Source organism: Capricornis sumatraensis, chromosome 3 (genome assembly GCF_032405125.1).
Source record: "Capricornis sumatraensis isolate serow.1 chromosome 3, serow.2, whole genome shotgun sequence".
NCBI lineage: Eukaryota > Metazoa > Chordata > Mammalia > Artiodactyla > Bovidae > Capricornis > Capricornis sumatraensis.
The window spans coordinates 96,627,501-96,646,221 of record NC_091071.1 but is presented as its reverse complement, the minus strand read 5'-3'; the positions used below and the strand labels follow the sequence as shown (position 1 = coordinate 96,646,221).

Genomic DNA, 18,721 nt, shown 5'->3' with positions numbered 1-18,721 from the left:
TCTTTTAAAAACTCATTGTATGAAATTAACTAGAAAAAAATTTTTAATGATAATTTGCATGACAGATCTGACTAGAGGATGAAATTCTCCCAACCTATAAAACTGTGACCAATATTATACACAAGAAGAAAATGACGTGCTTTAGAACAGCAGGACTCTCTCCTTGTTAAGTATTTAGGTAAATGAATTGTCTGATAAACTGGTAAATTCACTGTTACACAGTTGGTTAACACTATACATTCCACTCAACTCTGGCCAAGAACTATTTAACCCAAGTGAAAGTGAAAGCCACTCAGTCATGTCCCTCTCTTTGCGAGCGCATGGACATAGAGTCCATGGAATTCTCCAGGCCAGAATATTGGAGTGGATAGCCTTTCCCTTCTCCAGGTATCCCATAAAGGGACACTCCAGGCCAGAATACTGGAGTAGGTAGCCTTTCCCTTCTCCAGGGGATCTTCCTAACCCAGAGATCAAACCCAGGTCTTCCGCATTGCGGGCAGATTCTTTACCAGCTGAGCAACAAGGGAAACCCAAGAATACTGGAGTGGTAGCCTGTCCCTTCTCCAGTGGACCTTTCCAATCCAAGAATGGAACTGAGGTCTCCTGCATTGCAGGCAGATTTTTTTTTTTTTTACCAACTGAGCTATCAGAGAAGCCCCCAGAAGAAACCTAGGTAATTTAAAGGTTTTAACTGAACTCCAATTAAGAGATACAAGAGGAATGGAAAATTATAAAGCAAGAAGATAAAAAGGTACAAAAACATTCTCTTTTCTCCACTGTCTTCTATGCTAAAGATATGACACACAGAATTTATGCTGCAAGAAGCCTAACCCATTGCAGCCTGCTAACCTTATCACTCTGATTATAATTTGGGGGGCACTGGGCTTCCCTGGTGATTCAGACAGTAAAGAATCTGCCTGCAATGTGGGAGACTCCGGTTTGATCCCTGGATAGAGAAGATCCCCTGAAGAAGGGAATGGCTACCCACTCCAGTATTTTGGCCTGGGGAATTCCATGGACTGTATAGTGCATGGGACTGCAAAGAGGCGGACATGATTGAGTGGCTTTCACTTTCACTTCGCGACCCCATGGACTGCAGCCTACCAGGCTCCTCCGTCCATGGGATTTTCCAGGCAAGAGTACCGGAGTGGGTTGCCATTGCCTTCTCCGATCTTGCTCAAACAAGAGTTTAAATCTAGGTCTAGCTCTTCACCTGGGATTCAATCGCTTCTGAGATCCCTGCAAAAGATCTTGTACACCTGAACAGAATTTGTGTTTCTATGTGGTACTTCAGGCAGAGAATCCCTGATCCCTCCCCTTCCCATCCTGCTCATACTCACAGATTATCTTAACATATTTTGTGAGGTATAAGCAGGACTGGCTATATAATGTGGGGGCTCAGTGCAAAACGGCGGCTAGAGTCCTTACCACTGAGTCACCTGGGAAGCCCCACATGGCAGCAGCAGTACAGCATCAAGCCAAGGCGGAGGCCTTTCCGAGCACAGGCCCCTGTTTGCCTGCAGGCACCACATCCAGGACCCCAGACTCGGATCTAGAATCACGAGGCAGGAGCACTGAGAACCTCCCCATCCAGCGGCAACTTGCACAGCCCATGATTTTCCTTTTTTAATTCATTCTTCCCAGTAAAATCTCATTAGAAGAAATGATAGGGTGGGTGGAGTCCAAAATTTCTAGTCTAATGCCCTCACTTAACAGATAAAAGGTAGGTATAGTGAAGCTAATGATTTGTAGAAAGTTACACAAATACTTCCTAGAAGAGCTGGGTAGAGAATTCATGTGTCCTAACTCAACCCATTACTCTTTGGACTACAGCATAATGAGTCAATATGAGAGAGAGAGAGAGAAAGAGAGACAACTCCACCTTTTTAGTTTTTATTCATGCCTGATTGGATATAATTTGAATGGGTCTTAGATGCTGAAAAGATTGCTCTGACATTATAAGTAGCTCTAAACAAAACATTATGACACCATAAAATTAATAGAGGAAGGCAATATAAATGCCAACTTCAATATAAATATGACATTTTAAACTTTTTTTTCTCAATTTGTCTTTTCATGTCCTCCCTCTTCTGAATCCTATGCACTTTTAAGAAATTTTTATTAGAGGATAATTACTTTACAATATTGTGACAGTTTTTGCCATACATCAACATGAATCAGCCATAGGTATATATATGTCCCCTCCCTCTTGAATCCTCTCCCTTGTTTTATTTTTTGATTGAGTGACTGTATCTAAATCTACTGGGGTAGAATGGAAAAAACATCATGAAATTTCTTCAAATGTTTCACTTAAGAGACTTATTTAAAATTTCCATTTAATACTTAGGGATTGTATTTTTCTCCTTTCTATATTTCCTAATTTGAATCATGTTACAAAAGGCACTCAATTCAAAAATAACTTTATGAAACATCTTGCAAAGGAGAATTTTTATTAACTATTATGGTTTTAGTAAATAAAAAAAAATGTCTTAAGGCTCAATTTAGGACTAGAGACCAAGAATCACTTTATTCACGGTTCATTTTGCTTTCCCATTTCACATATTACTTGTTTATCCCCCCCACATGCTTAATGATGTCCTCCTACATGAGTTCTGCTTCTTCAGATTAAATGAAACTGTGTCATCTCTTGATAATATTCCATCCCTCACAAACCTTTCCAGCAGAGCCATTCTTGCTTTCATTTGTCTTAAAGCTCAGAGCAATATACGGAAGGGTCAAAATACTCCTTCATTCATACCACCATTTCAAATCAGAGTGCCTGTTTTATTAATTTGTTCATCACTTCTCTGTTTATTCATTTATGCTTTAATGTGAAAAGCAACCTGTTTATGAACCATCGAGGCTGTATAAACACTGCACCTACTGAGAGGAAATACGGAGAAGAGCAAACTTAACCTTGACCCTCAAAAAGCCTCCAGTCCGTAACTGTCATTTTTTTGAAGTCTTAGATCATCCATTTTCACTACCTTGTCTTAGGACACAACCTATACAGTTCAAGTGAAATGACACTTATCCCATGAAAATGTTTACCCCAGGCTGTCATTACTCTCATTCTGGGGAACTTGATTACCGTGCAGAATCACAGAATCCCGGCTGCTTGGTGCTCTGACTTTCTCTAGTCCAAGCACAGGGATGGCCCGCCACGCCTGGGTATGGCCAACCCTGGGACAATGCCATCTTTTTTGAGCAAAACTTGGAACTTTCACTCTCTGATTTCAGCCTGTTGCTCCATCCCATCATTCAACTCCTCATCTCCTGAAACAGGTAGTTCATTGTGATAATCAGACCCTGACAAGTCCCTCGGGCCATTTCACCCACTCTGATTTTGCCTGCCTCGGTTCACCTTGAATTTGGAAGTCACTTCCATTCCTGCCCCCTGTTCTTGTATCATTCTTGCCTTGCCAAACTAAAATCCTATGTCCATTCCCGTACTGTCAATTGATGATCTCTTTTTCTCCCTGCTTCCAAGAGTGCAACCTTTATGATGTGAATTCCATCAACTACCTAAAATTCAACCAGAGTCTCTCTACCATCATTCTCCCTTCTTCTTTTGATTTTATTGCTAGAAAAGATGTGTCTCTGCCCACAGCCAAGGCTACCATCTAAAGCTATTCCCTCACAACTCTTCTGATAAACTACTCCGTTTTTCACCTCAACTCCTTTTAAATTTCAGCCTTTTCCTGTCTCTCTTTTGTACAAAGGCATGTTCAGCAAGCCTTTGTCCTGGAAAACAACTTCCCTAAAATTTGCAGTCTCTTAAGTCACCTCCCTATTTTCATGTCTTTAGTACATACACATATATTTCTTATTTAGCTACCATTGTTTTACTCAGTTGAATATGTCATTAATGAAAGTGACTACTCACTGTATGTTTCATGACACCTAATAAAATGCTTTGCACTTTGTAGAGTCTCCCAAATTGATTACTGATTTAACAGCTGATGAGGCCATAATTATTCATTTGTAAATTTTACCTTCACATCATTGTAATTTTTGTCTTTCCTAATGGCATCATAAGATTTTGCATTTCTTAAGTATAGGATTATACCTTCTATTTCTTTTGTTTCTTTCTTGAACCTCAGTTCAAATTCTGCACACAACAAATACTATAAAAAGAATGAAGTGAAGTACTTTTGTGGTTGTTAACAAGTGACAAATATTATTTAATTATTATCTAGGAGAGAAAGGAAAAAAGATATGATTTCTTTTTTAAAAATAGTTGTGTTTAATTCTGAATTAAAAATGAACTCAGTATTAATCAGTGCCAATATTTTTTATATGATCTCTGATACTAGTCACTGATCAAGTGAAGGAAAAATCTTTGACAGCTTTCAACATCTTTATACACAAATATAATAAATACTACTAAATCCTCTTCTACATTCAGAAAAAGGATGCTAGATAAAGATGAATGAGATAGAAAGCTAAGCTAGACCTTCTTAATCTTCCTATTTTAACTTCAAATGCAGCTTTAGTGCAGTGAAAAGTAATTTGTCCTACAACTTGTCTGGGTAGTTTTCCAAGATGTCAAAGGAATTTAAATGGCTATGTCTCTCAAAATCAACTGGTTAGTCCTCCCATTACAAATTTGTTAAATATTGTATTTTTGGATTCTAGAGAAGTTAATGAGGAGCCAGTGTGAAGGGAGAAAATAGTTCAGAGTACATTTATCTCTCAGTGCATAAAAGTGGGTAAGTGTGGGACCTCCCTTGTGGTTCAGGGGCTACCAGTCCCGGCTCCCAGTGCAGGAGGCCAGGGTTCAATCCCAGGTCAGGGAACTAGATCCCACATGACACAACTAAGACTCAGTACAACCAAAGAAATAAAAAATACTTAAAAAAAAATGGGTAAGCTTACTTCAGATGCAAACAAACCAGAAAAATAACCAAAAGAGGGTGAATACCTAATATATGTTATACATTATACTTGGTACTTTAAAAATGATACACCATTTTGTTTGGTTAAAAATGATATACCATTTAATCGCTACAATCAGATTCTGTACACAAGGAATCATTAGTTCCACTTTACTGATGTACGATTGTAGAAATGAAGGCTTTTTATACTCAAGTTCATGAAACTAGCAATTGGTAGAGACAAAATTCAAATGTAGTTTATTTGACTCTAGAATCTAGAGCATCTGAAAATAACTTTTGGTTTTTTATCTGTGAAAGCATTTATATATTATTCCTAAAATATTGAGAGTATGTTTAATGACTATTAGCTACAGTCAATACAGTTAGTTCGGTGGACAACAGTTTTCTTCTGTTATATAAAATTAAAAACTGGGACCTAAATTGGCCTTACCCAGTTCCTAGATGTTTGGTGTTTTCCTTTTCCCAGCGAAGGAAGGAAAGATGCAGGTGGTTATTAATAGCTCTTTATAACTAGAGTGCTAGATTGTCTGAGTAAATATAACTTTCACACATTCAAAGAGTAAAACATCAGGGACCTATTTAGGTCTTGATATGCACGTGGAAACGCATTAATGATAATAATCACCATGAACCTACGATAGATCCTTGTTACTACTAACATGTAGCCAAACTCATGTTTATAATGCTCCCAAGTTTTTCCATGTCTCTAATCTTCTCAGAAAATAGCTTTAAAAAATACACTCAAGAATTCTCCATAGTAATTTCATTATGAATTCTAATTTGATTAACATCTGAAAGATGTAAGGTTTGTTGCAAAAACTTATTCTTTATGTGTTAAAGCATACATTTTTCATTTTTTAAAACATTAGAAGCAGTGTAAAAACATTAAATGCAACATATAAAGTTCTTACTATAAATCAGGGTTTGCAATGCTCTACTTCCAATACATTAATTTTGCTGTGCTGCTAATGTAACTTTGTTGTAAAAAAGTAGTGACATACTACTCTTACTTCAGGGACTTAAATCCTGGTTTTACTTTCTGAAAATACTGGACTTAATCTTCATCACAGTATGTGATGTCTTTGCCTATTTTGACTTCTCTTTTCAGAGTCCATTTCTTCTCCACCTAATATTTGTTCATTCATTCATTCATTTTACCAGTTTATGATGCATACCATGTGTCACTGCTGTACTTTGGGACAAACAGGGAATAATCCTTTTATTAAAGCAAATATTTGGGGGGCACATACTAAGGCCAATACATACACTGTTTATTTAATTGCCTTAACGGTCCTATGAGATACATACCATGTTAACATATCCCTATTTTATAGCTTAAGGAATTGCTTTTCTCTATGAAATTAACTAGGTGAAATGTGTGCAAACAACATAAAGAGGAACAACTCAACATGCTAAAATTAGTGGTGTGCACCTGAGGGCTGTGGGATTTCAGAGAAGGAAGAGATTGATGTGGTTTGAGGTGTTCAAGGATGACCACATTAAGGAAATGGGAGGTGAGATGGCTGTGAAGAACAGAAGAGTAGGTAGAATTCGGATAACTGGAGGAAAGAGAGTTAGAGATTAAGGTCTCAAGAGCTAGCATGGGGAGAGATTGAAATGTAGTACAAATGTGATTCTTATTTGATATTACCAAGGGATTTGGTCTGACAAGAGTGTAACACTGGTGAGATGTGATGCTTCTCAATGCCTATCTGAAGAAATGTGGATTTTGTCTTTTAGGTGCTGGGGGACTATTAAAGATCTAAGAAGGGAATTTGGACCATGAGAAATGGATTCTAGGAAGCATGTGGACTGACCAAATAGAAGAGCACATGAAGGCCAGAGGCCAACCAAATGTGACTGAATCTTCCTTATCTGCAGGATTGGAATAAAGGAAGATGAAAATGTCTAATGTTCTCAGACAGGTGTCAAAACTATTTCAACCTGTAAATATAAAAGAAAAGCCCAAGCGTTGTTTTTCTCTCGTTCATGCTCTCATTTCTTCACATACTCTTTCTGACTCAGGACCATTCTAGGATCTGTGGTGAGAAAGTGACCAAAATTCCACATCATTACTGCTTTCAAGCAGCTTATAATCTAATGGGGAGAAACACACCTGCGGGTGACTAAGTATAATATGAGAGAGAATAACCCTCAAAAGGATGAGTGGTAAATCCTGAAAAAGAGAAGGTCAGATGGCTTCCTGGTGGAGATGGCCTTTAAGAATGTGTATGATGTTGTCAGGCTAAGAATGAGTGGCTTTCTAGGCAGAAGGGAAACAATGAACAAAGGCAAAGGAGGATAAAGGGTCAACAATCTTTCAGGGCTGGGGCATATTCTGGGAAGTAGTATTGAAGGCAAGATGGGGTTAGATCATGGAAGGTGCCAAATCAACTGAAATGCTGACTCATTCTGAAAGCAACAAAGAGATACAAGGCTGAATATGAACTGAAGAAGGGAAGGAAGTTATCCATTTGCCCTGTGTTTGGAAAACAACTTCAAACAAACTTTGTTTGAAGAATGGATTAAAGAAATTGGGTATTGAAAATAGGGAGCCTAGTAAAATAGGTATTATAATAGCTCAAATGAAAGATGAAAATTTAAATTACAAGAGTGAAAAAATGAGCAGATTAATAAAAGTGGTATTTAGTATTTGTGATAGTGGAATTGACAAATTCTTTAATTAAGTGAAGTGTGTAGGAGTCAAACATGATACCATACTTTCTAGCACGATCAGCTCTTCAGAGTGGGGAAAAACCTTCTGAGGGTAAAGGATATGTTAGGTGATTTAGAGCCAGAAAAACATCTATTTCTGCTTTATTGACTATGCCAAAGTCTTTGACTGTGTGGAACACAATAAACTGTGGAAAATTCTGAAAGAGATGGGAATACCAGACCACCTTGACCTACCTCTTGAGAAACCTGTATGCAGGTCAGGAAGCAACTGTTAGAACTGGACATGGAACAACAGACTGGTTCCAAATAGGAAAAGGAGTACATCAAGGCTGTATATTGTCACCCTGCTTATTTAACTTATATGCAGAGTACATCATGAGAAATGCTGGGCTGGAAGAAGCACAAGCTAGAATCAAGATTGCCGGGAGAAATATCAATAACCTCAGATATGCAGATGACACCACCCTTATGGCAGAAAGTGAAGAGGAACTAAAGAGCCTCTTGATGAAAGTGAAAGAGGAGAGAGAAAAAGTTGGCTTAAAGCTCAACATTCAGAAAACGAAGATCATGCCATCTGATCCCATCACTTCATGGCAAATAGATGGGGAAACAGTGGAAACAGTGGCTGACTTTATTTTTTTGGGCTCCAAAATCACTGCAGATGGTGACCGCAGCCATGAAATTAAAAGATGCCTACTCCTTGGAAGGAAAGTTGTGACCAACCTAGACAACATATTAAAAAGCAGAGATATTACTTTGTCAACAAAGGTCCGTCTAGTCAAGGCTATGGTTTTTCCAGTGGTCATGTATGGATGTGAGAATTGGACTATAAAGTAAGCTGAGCATGGAAGAATTGATGCTTTTGAACTGTGGTGTTGGAGAAGACTCTTGAGAGTCCCTTGGACTGCAAGGAGATCCAACCAGTCCATCCTAAAGGAACTCAGTCCTGGGTGTTCATTGGAAGGACTGATGTTGAAGCTGAAACTCCAATACTTTGGCCACCTGATGCGAAGAGCTGACTCATTTGAAAAGACCCTGATGTTGGGAAAGATTGAAGGCAGGAGGAAAAGGGGATGACAGAGAATGAGATGGTTGGATGGCATCACTGACTCAATGGACATGAGTTTGGGTAAACTCCGGGAGTTGGTGATGGACAGGGAGGCCTGGCGTGTTGTGGTTCATGGGGTCGCAAAGAGTTGGACACGACTGAGCGACTGAACTGAACTGAGGTGATTTAGATTTTATTCCCAAATCTGTATTAATTAGCTATGTGGGATTTTTTCCTACAGTTTCCTCAGCTATCAAATTACAGTCAAGGAATTGTTTCATGGTATAACTTTCAATTTTCAAATTCTGTGATTCAGTTCCACTAAGTCCTTCCCACTAGTTCTTACAGCTTTAAACTCAGCAGACTATACTATGAAGGAGCTACTTTTAAATTCTAAAAGACTACTCTATCCACTGATATGAACTTGGTTAAATTCTACTATTTAATAGATTTGTACAGTTGAGTAGGAAATTCAGAGGTCTTTTCTTTACTTTCAGTTGGGAATGAAATTTGTGTGTTGAATATTCAGAAATAATAGAGACATTTTCTTTGTCTTGACAACTTACTCCAGCTAATAACAACACTTTTTATCAGAAAATATGCTTCACCTGTTTAAAATTTATCTATGACAATGTCTGTTTGTTCTGATTTAATTTAAAAAGAAAAAAATGGTACCTGATATAAAAGAATTTCATATTCATTCTTAATAAAAACCTGTTTGTTGAGACTATTAATTTTAAGGCACTGTCACAGACAATGTGGTAGTCTAAAACCAATCCGTGTTCTCACAGTTTGCAATTTAATTTGGAAAAAAACAGCACATTAAGTAATGACACTACAGCAAGTTTAACTGATTTGTTCTCTAAGAGTTCATTGGAGGAAGATATCACTACAGGTTGGATAGCTAAAGAGGAAGGTCTGCCAATAGCAGGACTTAGGTGGGAAGAAAGAGGTGCTCCATGATGGGCCACTTCAACCATTAAAGATGTCTTATTTCAATTCTACATGTTTCAGTATCCAAAACGATGCTGAGGATAAGAAGCAGTAAACTTATGGTTGGGAAGAGATACGTGTTTATTCTCTAAAAGGCCAGAGTTCTAAACTGAGGATCACCAGTAAATTCCGAATTACCAACTCCAGTTATTTGCTCAGGATTCTTTCAGTTGCAGTTATTTGAATGTTTTGATTCAACTGACCATTGTATATGTTCCAAACTTTCTTTGCTGTCTGGCTATTTAATATTTTTCCATCTCTTAAGTCTTTTTTCTTTTAATGAATTTGATTTTTCTTCTAACCCACCAGAAGCCCTGGAGTCAGCTTTCTACCAATTTCAATAAATACACTCTGAATCATAAATGTTTTAGCCCATGATGTTAAATACATCTGAATATATCTGCATGGCTCTCAAATCTTTCTCACCCTGACTTCCTGGGTTTCAATTCCTCATTTCCAAAGAATATATATATATATATATATATATATATATATATAAAACTTTTATATGAAAATACTTGTCTAAAGACAAGGTCAAGTTCTTCTCAAAACTGGGTCTCTTTCTTGTTTATCTAGAAATAGTATTTGCCATGTTCTAAACATGCAGATGTGTAATCTTGAAGCCATTTTGATTCCATTACCCAGAAAATCTACTGGTTGTGAAGAAGTCAGGTTACGAATTTCACCACTGTCACTACCCGAGGACAGGCTTTTTTGTCGCTTCACACCTGAATAACTACAAGGATTTCCAGTTGGTCTCTCAAAGTCTGGTTTTTATTCACAGAAATCATGGTAGTTTAACATGCCCTGAACTCTTTTCTCTGTTGCTTTACATTCTCCATTTACTTTTAACTTACATGTCCAGGATCATTTCCCATGAATTGCCTCCTAAAACTCCCTGATTCAGCCAAATCTTCCTTCTCACTATCCTCTAAATAGATCTTACAGTTTGCTTCCTCTGGCCCACATGCTCCTGTCCTGCTAGAAAGGTCTTCCTCACTCCTTCATGACTATTAAAGATGAACTCAGTCCGAATTTCACCTTCTTCATGAAATCTTTTCTGAATATTCACCTCATAGAACCTCTCATATTTCTGTAATTTGAAATAATTTTGATTCTTACTGTTTGTGGCATGTTTGTCGCATATTCTCACTTATCAATTATTCTTTTTTCCTTGTGCATTAGTCTCATCTTCCAAATTAAATAATAGTCACATCTAAGACTTCTGGCCTATCCTCAACCATATGTGCACACAAAAGTGAACAGATAGAAGACACTGAATGAATACTTATTAATTTATTTATTGACAATACATATGAACTTTAAGTAATAGTAAGTAGTATGGGAAAAAGGGAATCTTAAGGGTAGGTGAGGGAACATTCAAAATTCATTTTTAAATCTTCTGAACAGGAAGCATTTTTATTAACCTCACTTTAGACTTCAAATGAATAAAACAGCTAGTAAATTGTCATTCTGTGGAATAAATTTACTTTAGTGACACTTTAAACACCTATAAAGTTAATGAAATTAGAGTTTATTTATGCTTGAGGTTGAAATTTAACATTTGTCTTTAACAGGAAGATAAAGCCATTTTTGATCCCATGAGTTGGGACATTATAGAAAGTATCTAATTTATGGTATCTCTTTATTATTATGCTTTAATATGAAGCTATTTTGTCTAGTTTCTAGTTTACATGGTAATGGTACCACTGCAACACAGAATATTAAAACTAGAAATATTCTTAACAAGCAACCGATGTAACCTATTCATTTTTCAGATGTGGAAACCGAGAAGGGTAAGTGACCTGCCCAAGGTCACAGTCTAGTTATTGCCAGAGGTGTAGCTAGAAATTATGATTGTAGGTTCCTAATTCTATACCTGTTCCATAAGCCCGTACTGTACAGTTTCAGTTTTGTACCTCATATAGACATTATTCAAATGAAGGAAAATTTACAATAGTTTTTAAAAACTTATTATTTCTCTTATTTTTCATCTAAGAATGCAAATTAGTGCCTGGTAAGTTATTAATAAGAGCATTCTAAATAGAAGCACAGCATGAACCGTCTATTGTGATGTGTTTCAACATAAGGGAGATATGAATATCTTAATTATTTACATTTCTAAAGCTTCGTAAAACTGTGGCTTTTTTTCCATTGGTGAGTTGAGTGGAAACAGCTATGTGATTTTTTTTTTTCTTTTTTTTTTAGACCATAACCTTATCCTGGGCACTACGGTAATATTTGCCATGGTAGTATGAGGGATTGTTTGAAACACCAAAAATACTTAGCCTTATCTAGGAAAAAAGAGATAAACATAGTGAGTCAGCATAAATTTGCACTAGTGGCGTGAGAGGGTGTGAGAGGAGATGCTGTTCAGTTTTGGGGAAAGAACATGAAATGTCACAATTGTCATGAAACTCTATTCTATAGCAGTAGCCGAACAAAACAAAGCACTACCTACTACCTTCCGGCGGCAATTTTTTAACTTCATCAAAAAGAAGAGAAATTTACAATTCTCTATAAAACTTTGCCTGGAAAATATTATTTAGGGGAACTAGAAGGTACCGAGAAATAAAATGGAGAAAGAATAAAAAGGAACTCAGACGATCAAGTTTTATGAGGAATGCTCACAGAATTTTGGTTTGCCTTTCTATAAAAACATTTTCTAATCTAAACTACACCATCTCATTTGAATCTCAATGACTAATATTAGTGGTGACTGGAAGTGCTCAGTCATGTCCAACCTTTTATGACCCCAGGGACTGGGATATTTCCCCGGCACAAATACTGGAGCTGGTTGCTATTTCCTCCTCCATGGGATCTTCCTGACCCAGGAATCGAACCCACATGTCTCCTGCATTACAGGCAGATTCTTTACTGATGAGCCTATTATAGTACAATTTTCAAATTATATTCAAGCAGTCTTTTAAAAACAAAATTATTATCAAAAGTTTGCCTAACGAATGCTTTGAAAAGGTTTTTTTTTTAATCCAGTTCAGTTTTCTCAACTTTCACAGGCAAATTAAGGATTTAAGAATAAAAGATATATTTGCTGAATAAAATATCAAACTGGAGAATTCTGATTTGAAACAATCAAGAGCCTTGTAAAGTCTGACTTAATTGTTAAGTCATGGACATACAAACGGATGGGGCAGTGCTCCTGCTCCTGGCTCACTGAGTCCTCATGGTCTAGGACAAGCATGACCTTGGCGTGGAAACTTCCTTACCTGTACCATTGTTAACTGTGGTCTGGATCGTGGCTTCCGGCCCCATAGTGTCATAGTCTTCCTTCATTTCTTCTGTGGGGGAAAATTATCTTTAGCATTTGAAAATTGTAGAAAAGCTTACTATACTAAGCATGCCAACCACAGGAACAAGGAAGATTCTTTTCAAGGAAACAGAGAAAAGGCTTGTTGTAAACCTCTAAACAATAGCTTTGTTCAGGCAATTGAATGAATCCAATAGTGCTAGCTGCACAAGAACTTATTTACTTTAAGCATTACTGCAAGCTGTGAAAAACAGAGGTGCTTATTTGGGGCAAACGAAGGGCTTTTCTTCTGGTGGCAGTTCTAGTGACAAACAGGGGGAAAGATATTATTTTTTCAATAAGAGTCAAAAGCAACTAAGTATTTGCACTGACAAAAAGGCACGCTGGCTGCTATAGCTCTGGTAATGCTGGATGGCCAGAGGCAAGTCAGAATTTTTTATTTTATTTTCATGTTTTTTTCCTCTCCTTGAAGTAGCTATGATGGTGCTAATCTATGCAAGCAAAATTTTTAAAAAACCTAATTCTACATACCAGAGCTTTAAATGCCCAGTTTATAAAAAAGCATGCCAGAGGTACTGAAAACACCTGTTTCACTGTTTTATATAAACTTCTAAAACATATTTTCTTTATTCCTTTCCTTACCACTCCGTAAATAGCTTTATTACTTACCATTTATTCCCCAGTAGGGAATCATAGTCATTTTTGAGGAAAAACATATAGGTATAAGAACAGCTCAATGTTCTGATGAAAATATGTTACACTGAAGTTGAAGATTTATAAATGATAGAAGGTCATTTTCTAAAATTGTAATATCTTTAATTGGAAGAGTCTAGAAAGTAGAACTCTCGAATTTTCTGTTATCAAACTAAAGAATATGTGAGGGCAGAGAAGGACAGCTAACAGTTAAAAATCCTGCAAGTAAGTAAATTTAACATGGAATTTTAAAAATTGTAATTTTACAATAACAATACTAATGAGAATCAAACACGATCCAGGATAAATAAATATCTCTCTGTGATAATCATTTTGTTTCAAACAAGAGAAACTTTATAAATAGGACTCTGTGAATTCCCAAATTTATCCTGACCATTTTTGCTTATCACATTTCAGTCATAATTATTTGGTAGAAAAACAGATTCTAGCAAATGTTACAGCAAAATTAAAATATATGTTTTACAAGTAGTATCCTGCAGCATATCTGTTCACGGGATCAGAATTGAAAAATCATGAGCCTCTTAAGGTAAAATACACATATATAAATTAGGCTAATATAATGCCCCTGGGCATAATACTGGTCAGATAATTTGAATGATATTTGTTTAAATTCTATGACCACTTTAAATCAGTCTTGGCCCTGGACTTCTTTCTTATTTAAGAAACATTTTCACAGGGACATTTTGCATAAAACATTTAGGCGTTCAATATACGGCAATATTGTATTGTCAATTGTCATAATTGATTGGTTGAAAGGCTCCTTCATCTGATATTTTTATTAGTCTCTGCAAGGAATTTAATTAAGGTATTTCTGAGAAGTTCAGTACTAGATATAAATATAACTTTTGTGTCTTTCTTCCTCGCTCCTCTCATGTGATTTCTGGTAGCCAAGAGTCAGAAGAATCATAAGTTTTCCATCTGAGAGATCAAGTCACTAAGGGGAAAACAGTTAACAGCATTTTTTTTTTTGCATAATAGTGGTAATGTTCAAGATTTCTGCTGCACTTCCTTCCTCATTGTCATTTTCTTATGAAAAAGTAAAGAGAAGTTACAGGGGGTGGTTGCTTCCCAAATGATTAAATGTTGCATATTCACATGTGTAGTTGGCACTTATTGTGTCCTGCGTTCTGTAGTAATACTTTAGCTACAACCCTCTTTTACCAAAGATTGTGCAACTGAGATGGTGTCATTTTTACCCAGAATGTACTCTGCTTCAATTTACTGAGCATCAAGCTTTTTGTTTTTTGAACATCAAGCTCAATTTATTAAAATGAAACACTAAGCCCTTTCAAGTATGTATTTGAAATGCTATTTATATGCCTATTTAATTAAGCTTCACAGGAATCCATATTCAGAAGGACATCATCATGTAGGTTAGGAGTATCCCCTCTGAATAAAAGGCATCCGTGGCTGTCTTTCTGCCTCACGCCTAACCTTAAACATTTTCCAAGACATCTATTACTCAGCATACTGCATCTAAAACCACATAGTACATTTGTTTTTAAAGCACTTGTAAAAGTTTGCATCTTCTAGTCACCCTTGGGATGAAGGTTTGTGAAAATAAAGAGCACTTTCTGCCACAAGATGAAGAATCCTTGAATAAGCAGAGAGAGGCCAGATGCAGGTGATTTATTTAAGTCTGTGTCAATGATAATGATGTCATGGTTTCCAGCACGCTGTGTCCACCCCATTGTGGGACGAAAGAATGTCAAGGACAATTCTAAACACAAAACTTTGATTGTGCTGGAACCGGAAAGGCACAGTAAGAACTCCACTGCGTTCTTCAGTGGAAAACCTGCATCCTGCAGACAAACGACAGAAAGCAGGGGAGAGAGAGCACAGGAGAGGGGGCTTATCTCAGAGTCAAGCTATGTGCTGAGGTATGGTGGTAGACAGGCAGGCACCAGGGATAAAACACTACTAAATAAAACAGCACCCGAATTAGAGTTATTGTCTATATTGTGTGTTTTGAACAATAAATAAGAAAAATATTTTATCAGAAGAAAAATGTGTTATCTAAGAGGCAGGATAAACAATGAGTAGCTTTTTAAGACCAATTTCTTTTCATTAGACATCAAGGCACCACATCAGAGCACTTTTGGAACAATAAAAAAAAAAAGAACAATAAATCATTACTAATCATTAGAACCAGACAGGTAATAGCCGGGTAACTTTCTTGGTCCAAGTAGCCAAATGAGATTAGGGATTTACATTTTATTTAATTATTGTGACTCCAGAATGCTAGTTTATTTACCATAAAGGTAAGAGCAAAGAACAGCCTGTTCATTTGTATCACAGGCACCATTAACTACAGGTGATAATAGAGTCTCTAATGCATTCATACGGATGATTGTATATTAAAACATTCAGAATTATGATCCATGACCAACACAAAAAGCTGCCATGATCACAGACCACTACAGCTTGACATGACTGTTTTGGCTGTTTTTCAATTATTGATCTTAATTTTTTGAAATTAAACTTTTTTTCCCAGAAGTTTGGAGCTGTCCATTTGTTATATCGTTATTAATTATTCCTTTAAGGGTGGAAATTCTAGTAATTGGTCCTTACCCTTGATTTCTAGATATTAAAATTTAAAGCATCAGAACATTCATTCTTATAGCTCTGCATATCTAGTTCATTAACAAATATGAATAGCTAACACCAGCTCATTTAAATAGTATGTCTTACATGAGTTCTCGCCACACTCTGTTTCTGTCACACTGCTCCCAAGAATCATTGGCTCTTATTATACATGTAAATGGCTATCATAAAAATAAAAATTTCATTTAAGATTGTTAATGACTTCTGCAGCAGTCAGACTTCCTTTAATGATCATCCTCGGCCCCTAATTAAACGTATTTATCTTTCAAGCATCTTTGGCTGAGTTCTCCCTCATAGTTGAAAATCTAAAACCTTAAGTCTTAATGGATAGAACGATAAATGTTTATGTGTGGGATTGCTGATACTCAAGAAACCTTCACCGAAAGCAAAATTGGAAACAGAAAGAGTACAAAACTTGGCACAGTATGTTAAGGAAAACGAAAAACAAATACACTACACTCAAACTGCCATCGGTCTTTTTTTTCTCCTTTTCTTCACATTTAATTTTCTTTATAGTGGAAGTGCTTTTATTATCTCCCTTCTAGTATACCAAACAATTACTCTGCCTACGTTCGACGTTTTATAGTCTGTGACATCACAATAGCATATAGGTAGACTCCTGTGCTTACTTATTTCCTTCCCACCCACTTCACCTATTTATAAAAATGCTATTGTTATGTATAGCATAAGGAAAAAAACAAAGTGGGGTAAATCATGATAGCTCTCATTGGGTCTTGGAACAGAGATTAAGGAGACACCAAGGTTTGAATTAGACGGGTTATTAAAATTTTTTTTAACAGGCCACCTTAGCAAGTCGAGATGAGCAGAAGGAGTTTAGGGGGATATGACTAATGATTAATTCTCTTTTATTTTGTTAATCATTTCACACCTTGGTGATGTTTCATGAGTGAATTTTAGACCATGACATTTCCATTCTCACCGTGGCATCTGAAGTTTTAGTTTGAACATAATTTACCTTATTTTTATTATAGCTGGCCTCGGACCATTTCTACTTCCCCAGAGATTCCCACCAAACAGCAAGAATCATTATCGAGTACTTAGCTGTTAAATAATAAGAAAGCTACCTGACCAGGTAGAAGTGTGAAATCACATTCACACTTAATAAAAGGGAATGATTAGATGGTTGAATTACAATAGGAGGTGTCAGACAGACACTGAAACTACATTAAACTGACATTATTTGGTTTGTATCACTACACAAAACTTTCAAATACATGTCAGTTGTGACTTCTTAGGTTTGCTTCCATTTTCCATCTTGAGAGGGCACATCTTGATCATGTTGTATAAATTGGCACATTGTACATGTGGCGCAAATCCTTCACGTTGTGTATTTAAAACGTAGTTCATATTCAACTTGCATCCAAATGGAAACATAATCCCTTCCTAAGATGTCAGTGCTGTAATGTGATAACACAACTATCATTTCATAATCTGTCGCCAGCTTTGGTATCTCTATCCTGCGAGGGCTCTGGGAAGAAATATTTTAATGATTTGGTTGTGGAGGTTCCACGAGGTAGGACAATTTGAGATGGCACAGAAAAAGGCCAAGTGTTTTTAGACACTCACCTGGCCCATCTACAGAGGCTTGTAGAATGTCACTGTTGTGCCAGGCATGTTCCACTCCACCCTCTCTTATCTCATCTTCCTCTTCCTCTCTTGGCAACAGAGCTTGGCTCACGTGTGGGGAGGACTCATGGTTGGGCACGCTAGCTGGACTTCTCTCCTGGTCCAGAGGGTTAGCAATCCCGTCCTCCTCAGCAATCTGAGGCTTGTCCTCTTCATCAGTTTCAGAACCCGTGTCCACTACATTGTCATAGTTCACCACTGAAGAGAAAGCACAGACACACACTCTCTAAACACTCTGTTGAAAAATATCAGTTGCCCCTTAATTGTTTAGTTAAATAGAAAATAATGAATATGTTCAAAACTTAATTACTCAACCACATCAGGAAAATAAAATGAATGTTTTTCGTGTTTTAGCATTTGAATTCGTATTCAGCTCTAGCTGGGTACTCTTTCTGACTTCCAACAATTTTTTGCTAAAAAGATGGGAAAATTTGAAAAGCCACAGAAACACATATACTCAAAAATATGCCTATATACACAGAGACATACTGCCATATGCCCTTTTGACAGTCTACACAAACTTATAAAATAGATCTGCAACTGACAATTTTATTAGTTTAGTGACATGGAGTGTTTACTATAAAACATACTATAAATACGATGTGACTTCACTATATTAGCTGTGGTTTTATTCCTAGAAACAGTAGACACACACACACACACACACTAAATGTCCATCTATTTACTCAAATACATGAATACATACACAAACCTGTTCAATCTGAAAGGTTCACTGTTGCTTCTACATCAACCGTCATGTGCTAAGGCCATTTATATCCCAATCTTTTAAGCAGAAAATGAGGAAAAGCCATATCTTCTGGGCCATTAATACTACTATTGAGATGTCTTCATAGTGCCATAATTACAGAAGAT

The 18,721-nt window shown here is 36.7% G+C and overlaps 1 protein-coding gene across 2 annotated transcripts in view; it reads right to left on the bottom strand.

The window, feature by feature from the left end:
• ZEB2 (zinc finger E-box binding homeobox 2) overlaps window positions 1-18,721 on the bottom strand; it is a 132,802-nt gene that overhangs the window by 25,204 nt on the left and 88,877 nt on the right. For both annotated transcript variants that reach the window (XM_068969509.1, XM_068969510.1), the window contains 2 exons: window positions 17,789-18,046; window positions 12,843-12,914 (listed from right to left, as the gene is read on the bottom strand). In XM_068969509.1, the coding sequence (XP_068825610.1) occupies window positions 12,843-12,914; window positions 17,789-18,046 (330 nt within the window). The remainder of the gene's footprint in view (window positions 1-12,842; window positions 12,915-17,788; window positions 18,047-18,721) is intronic.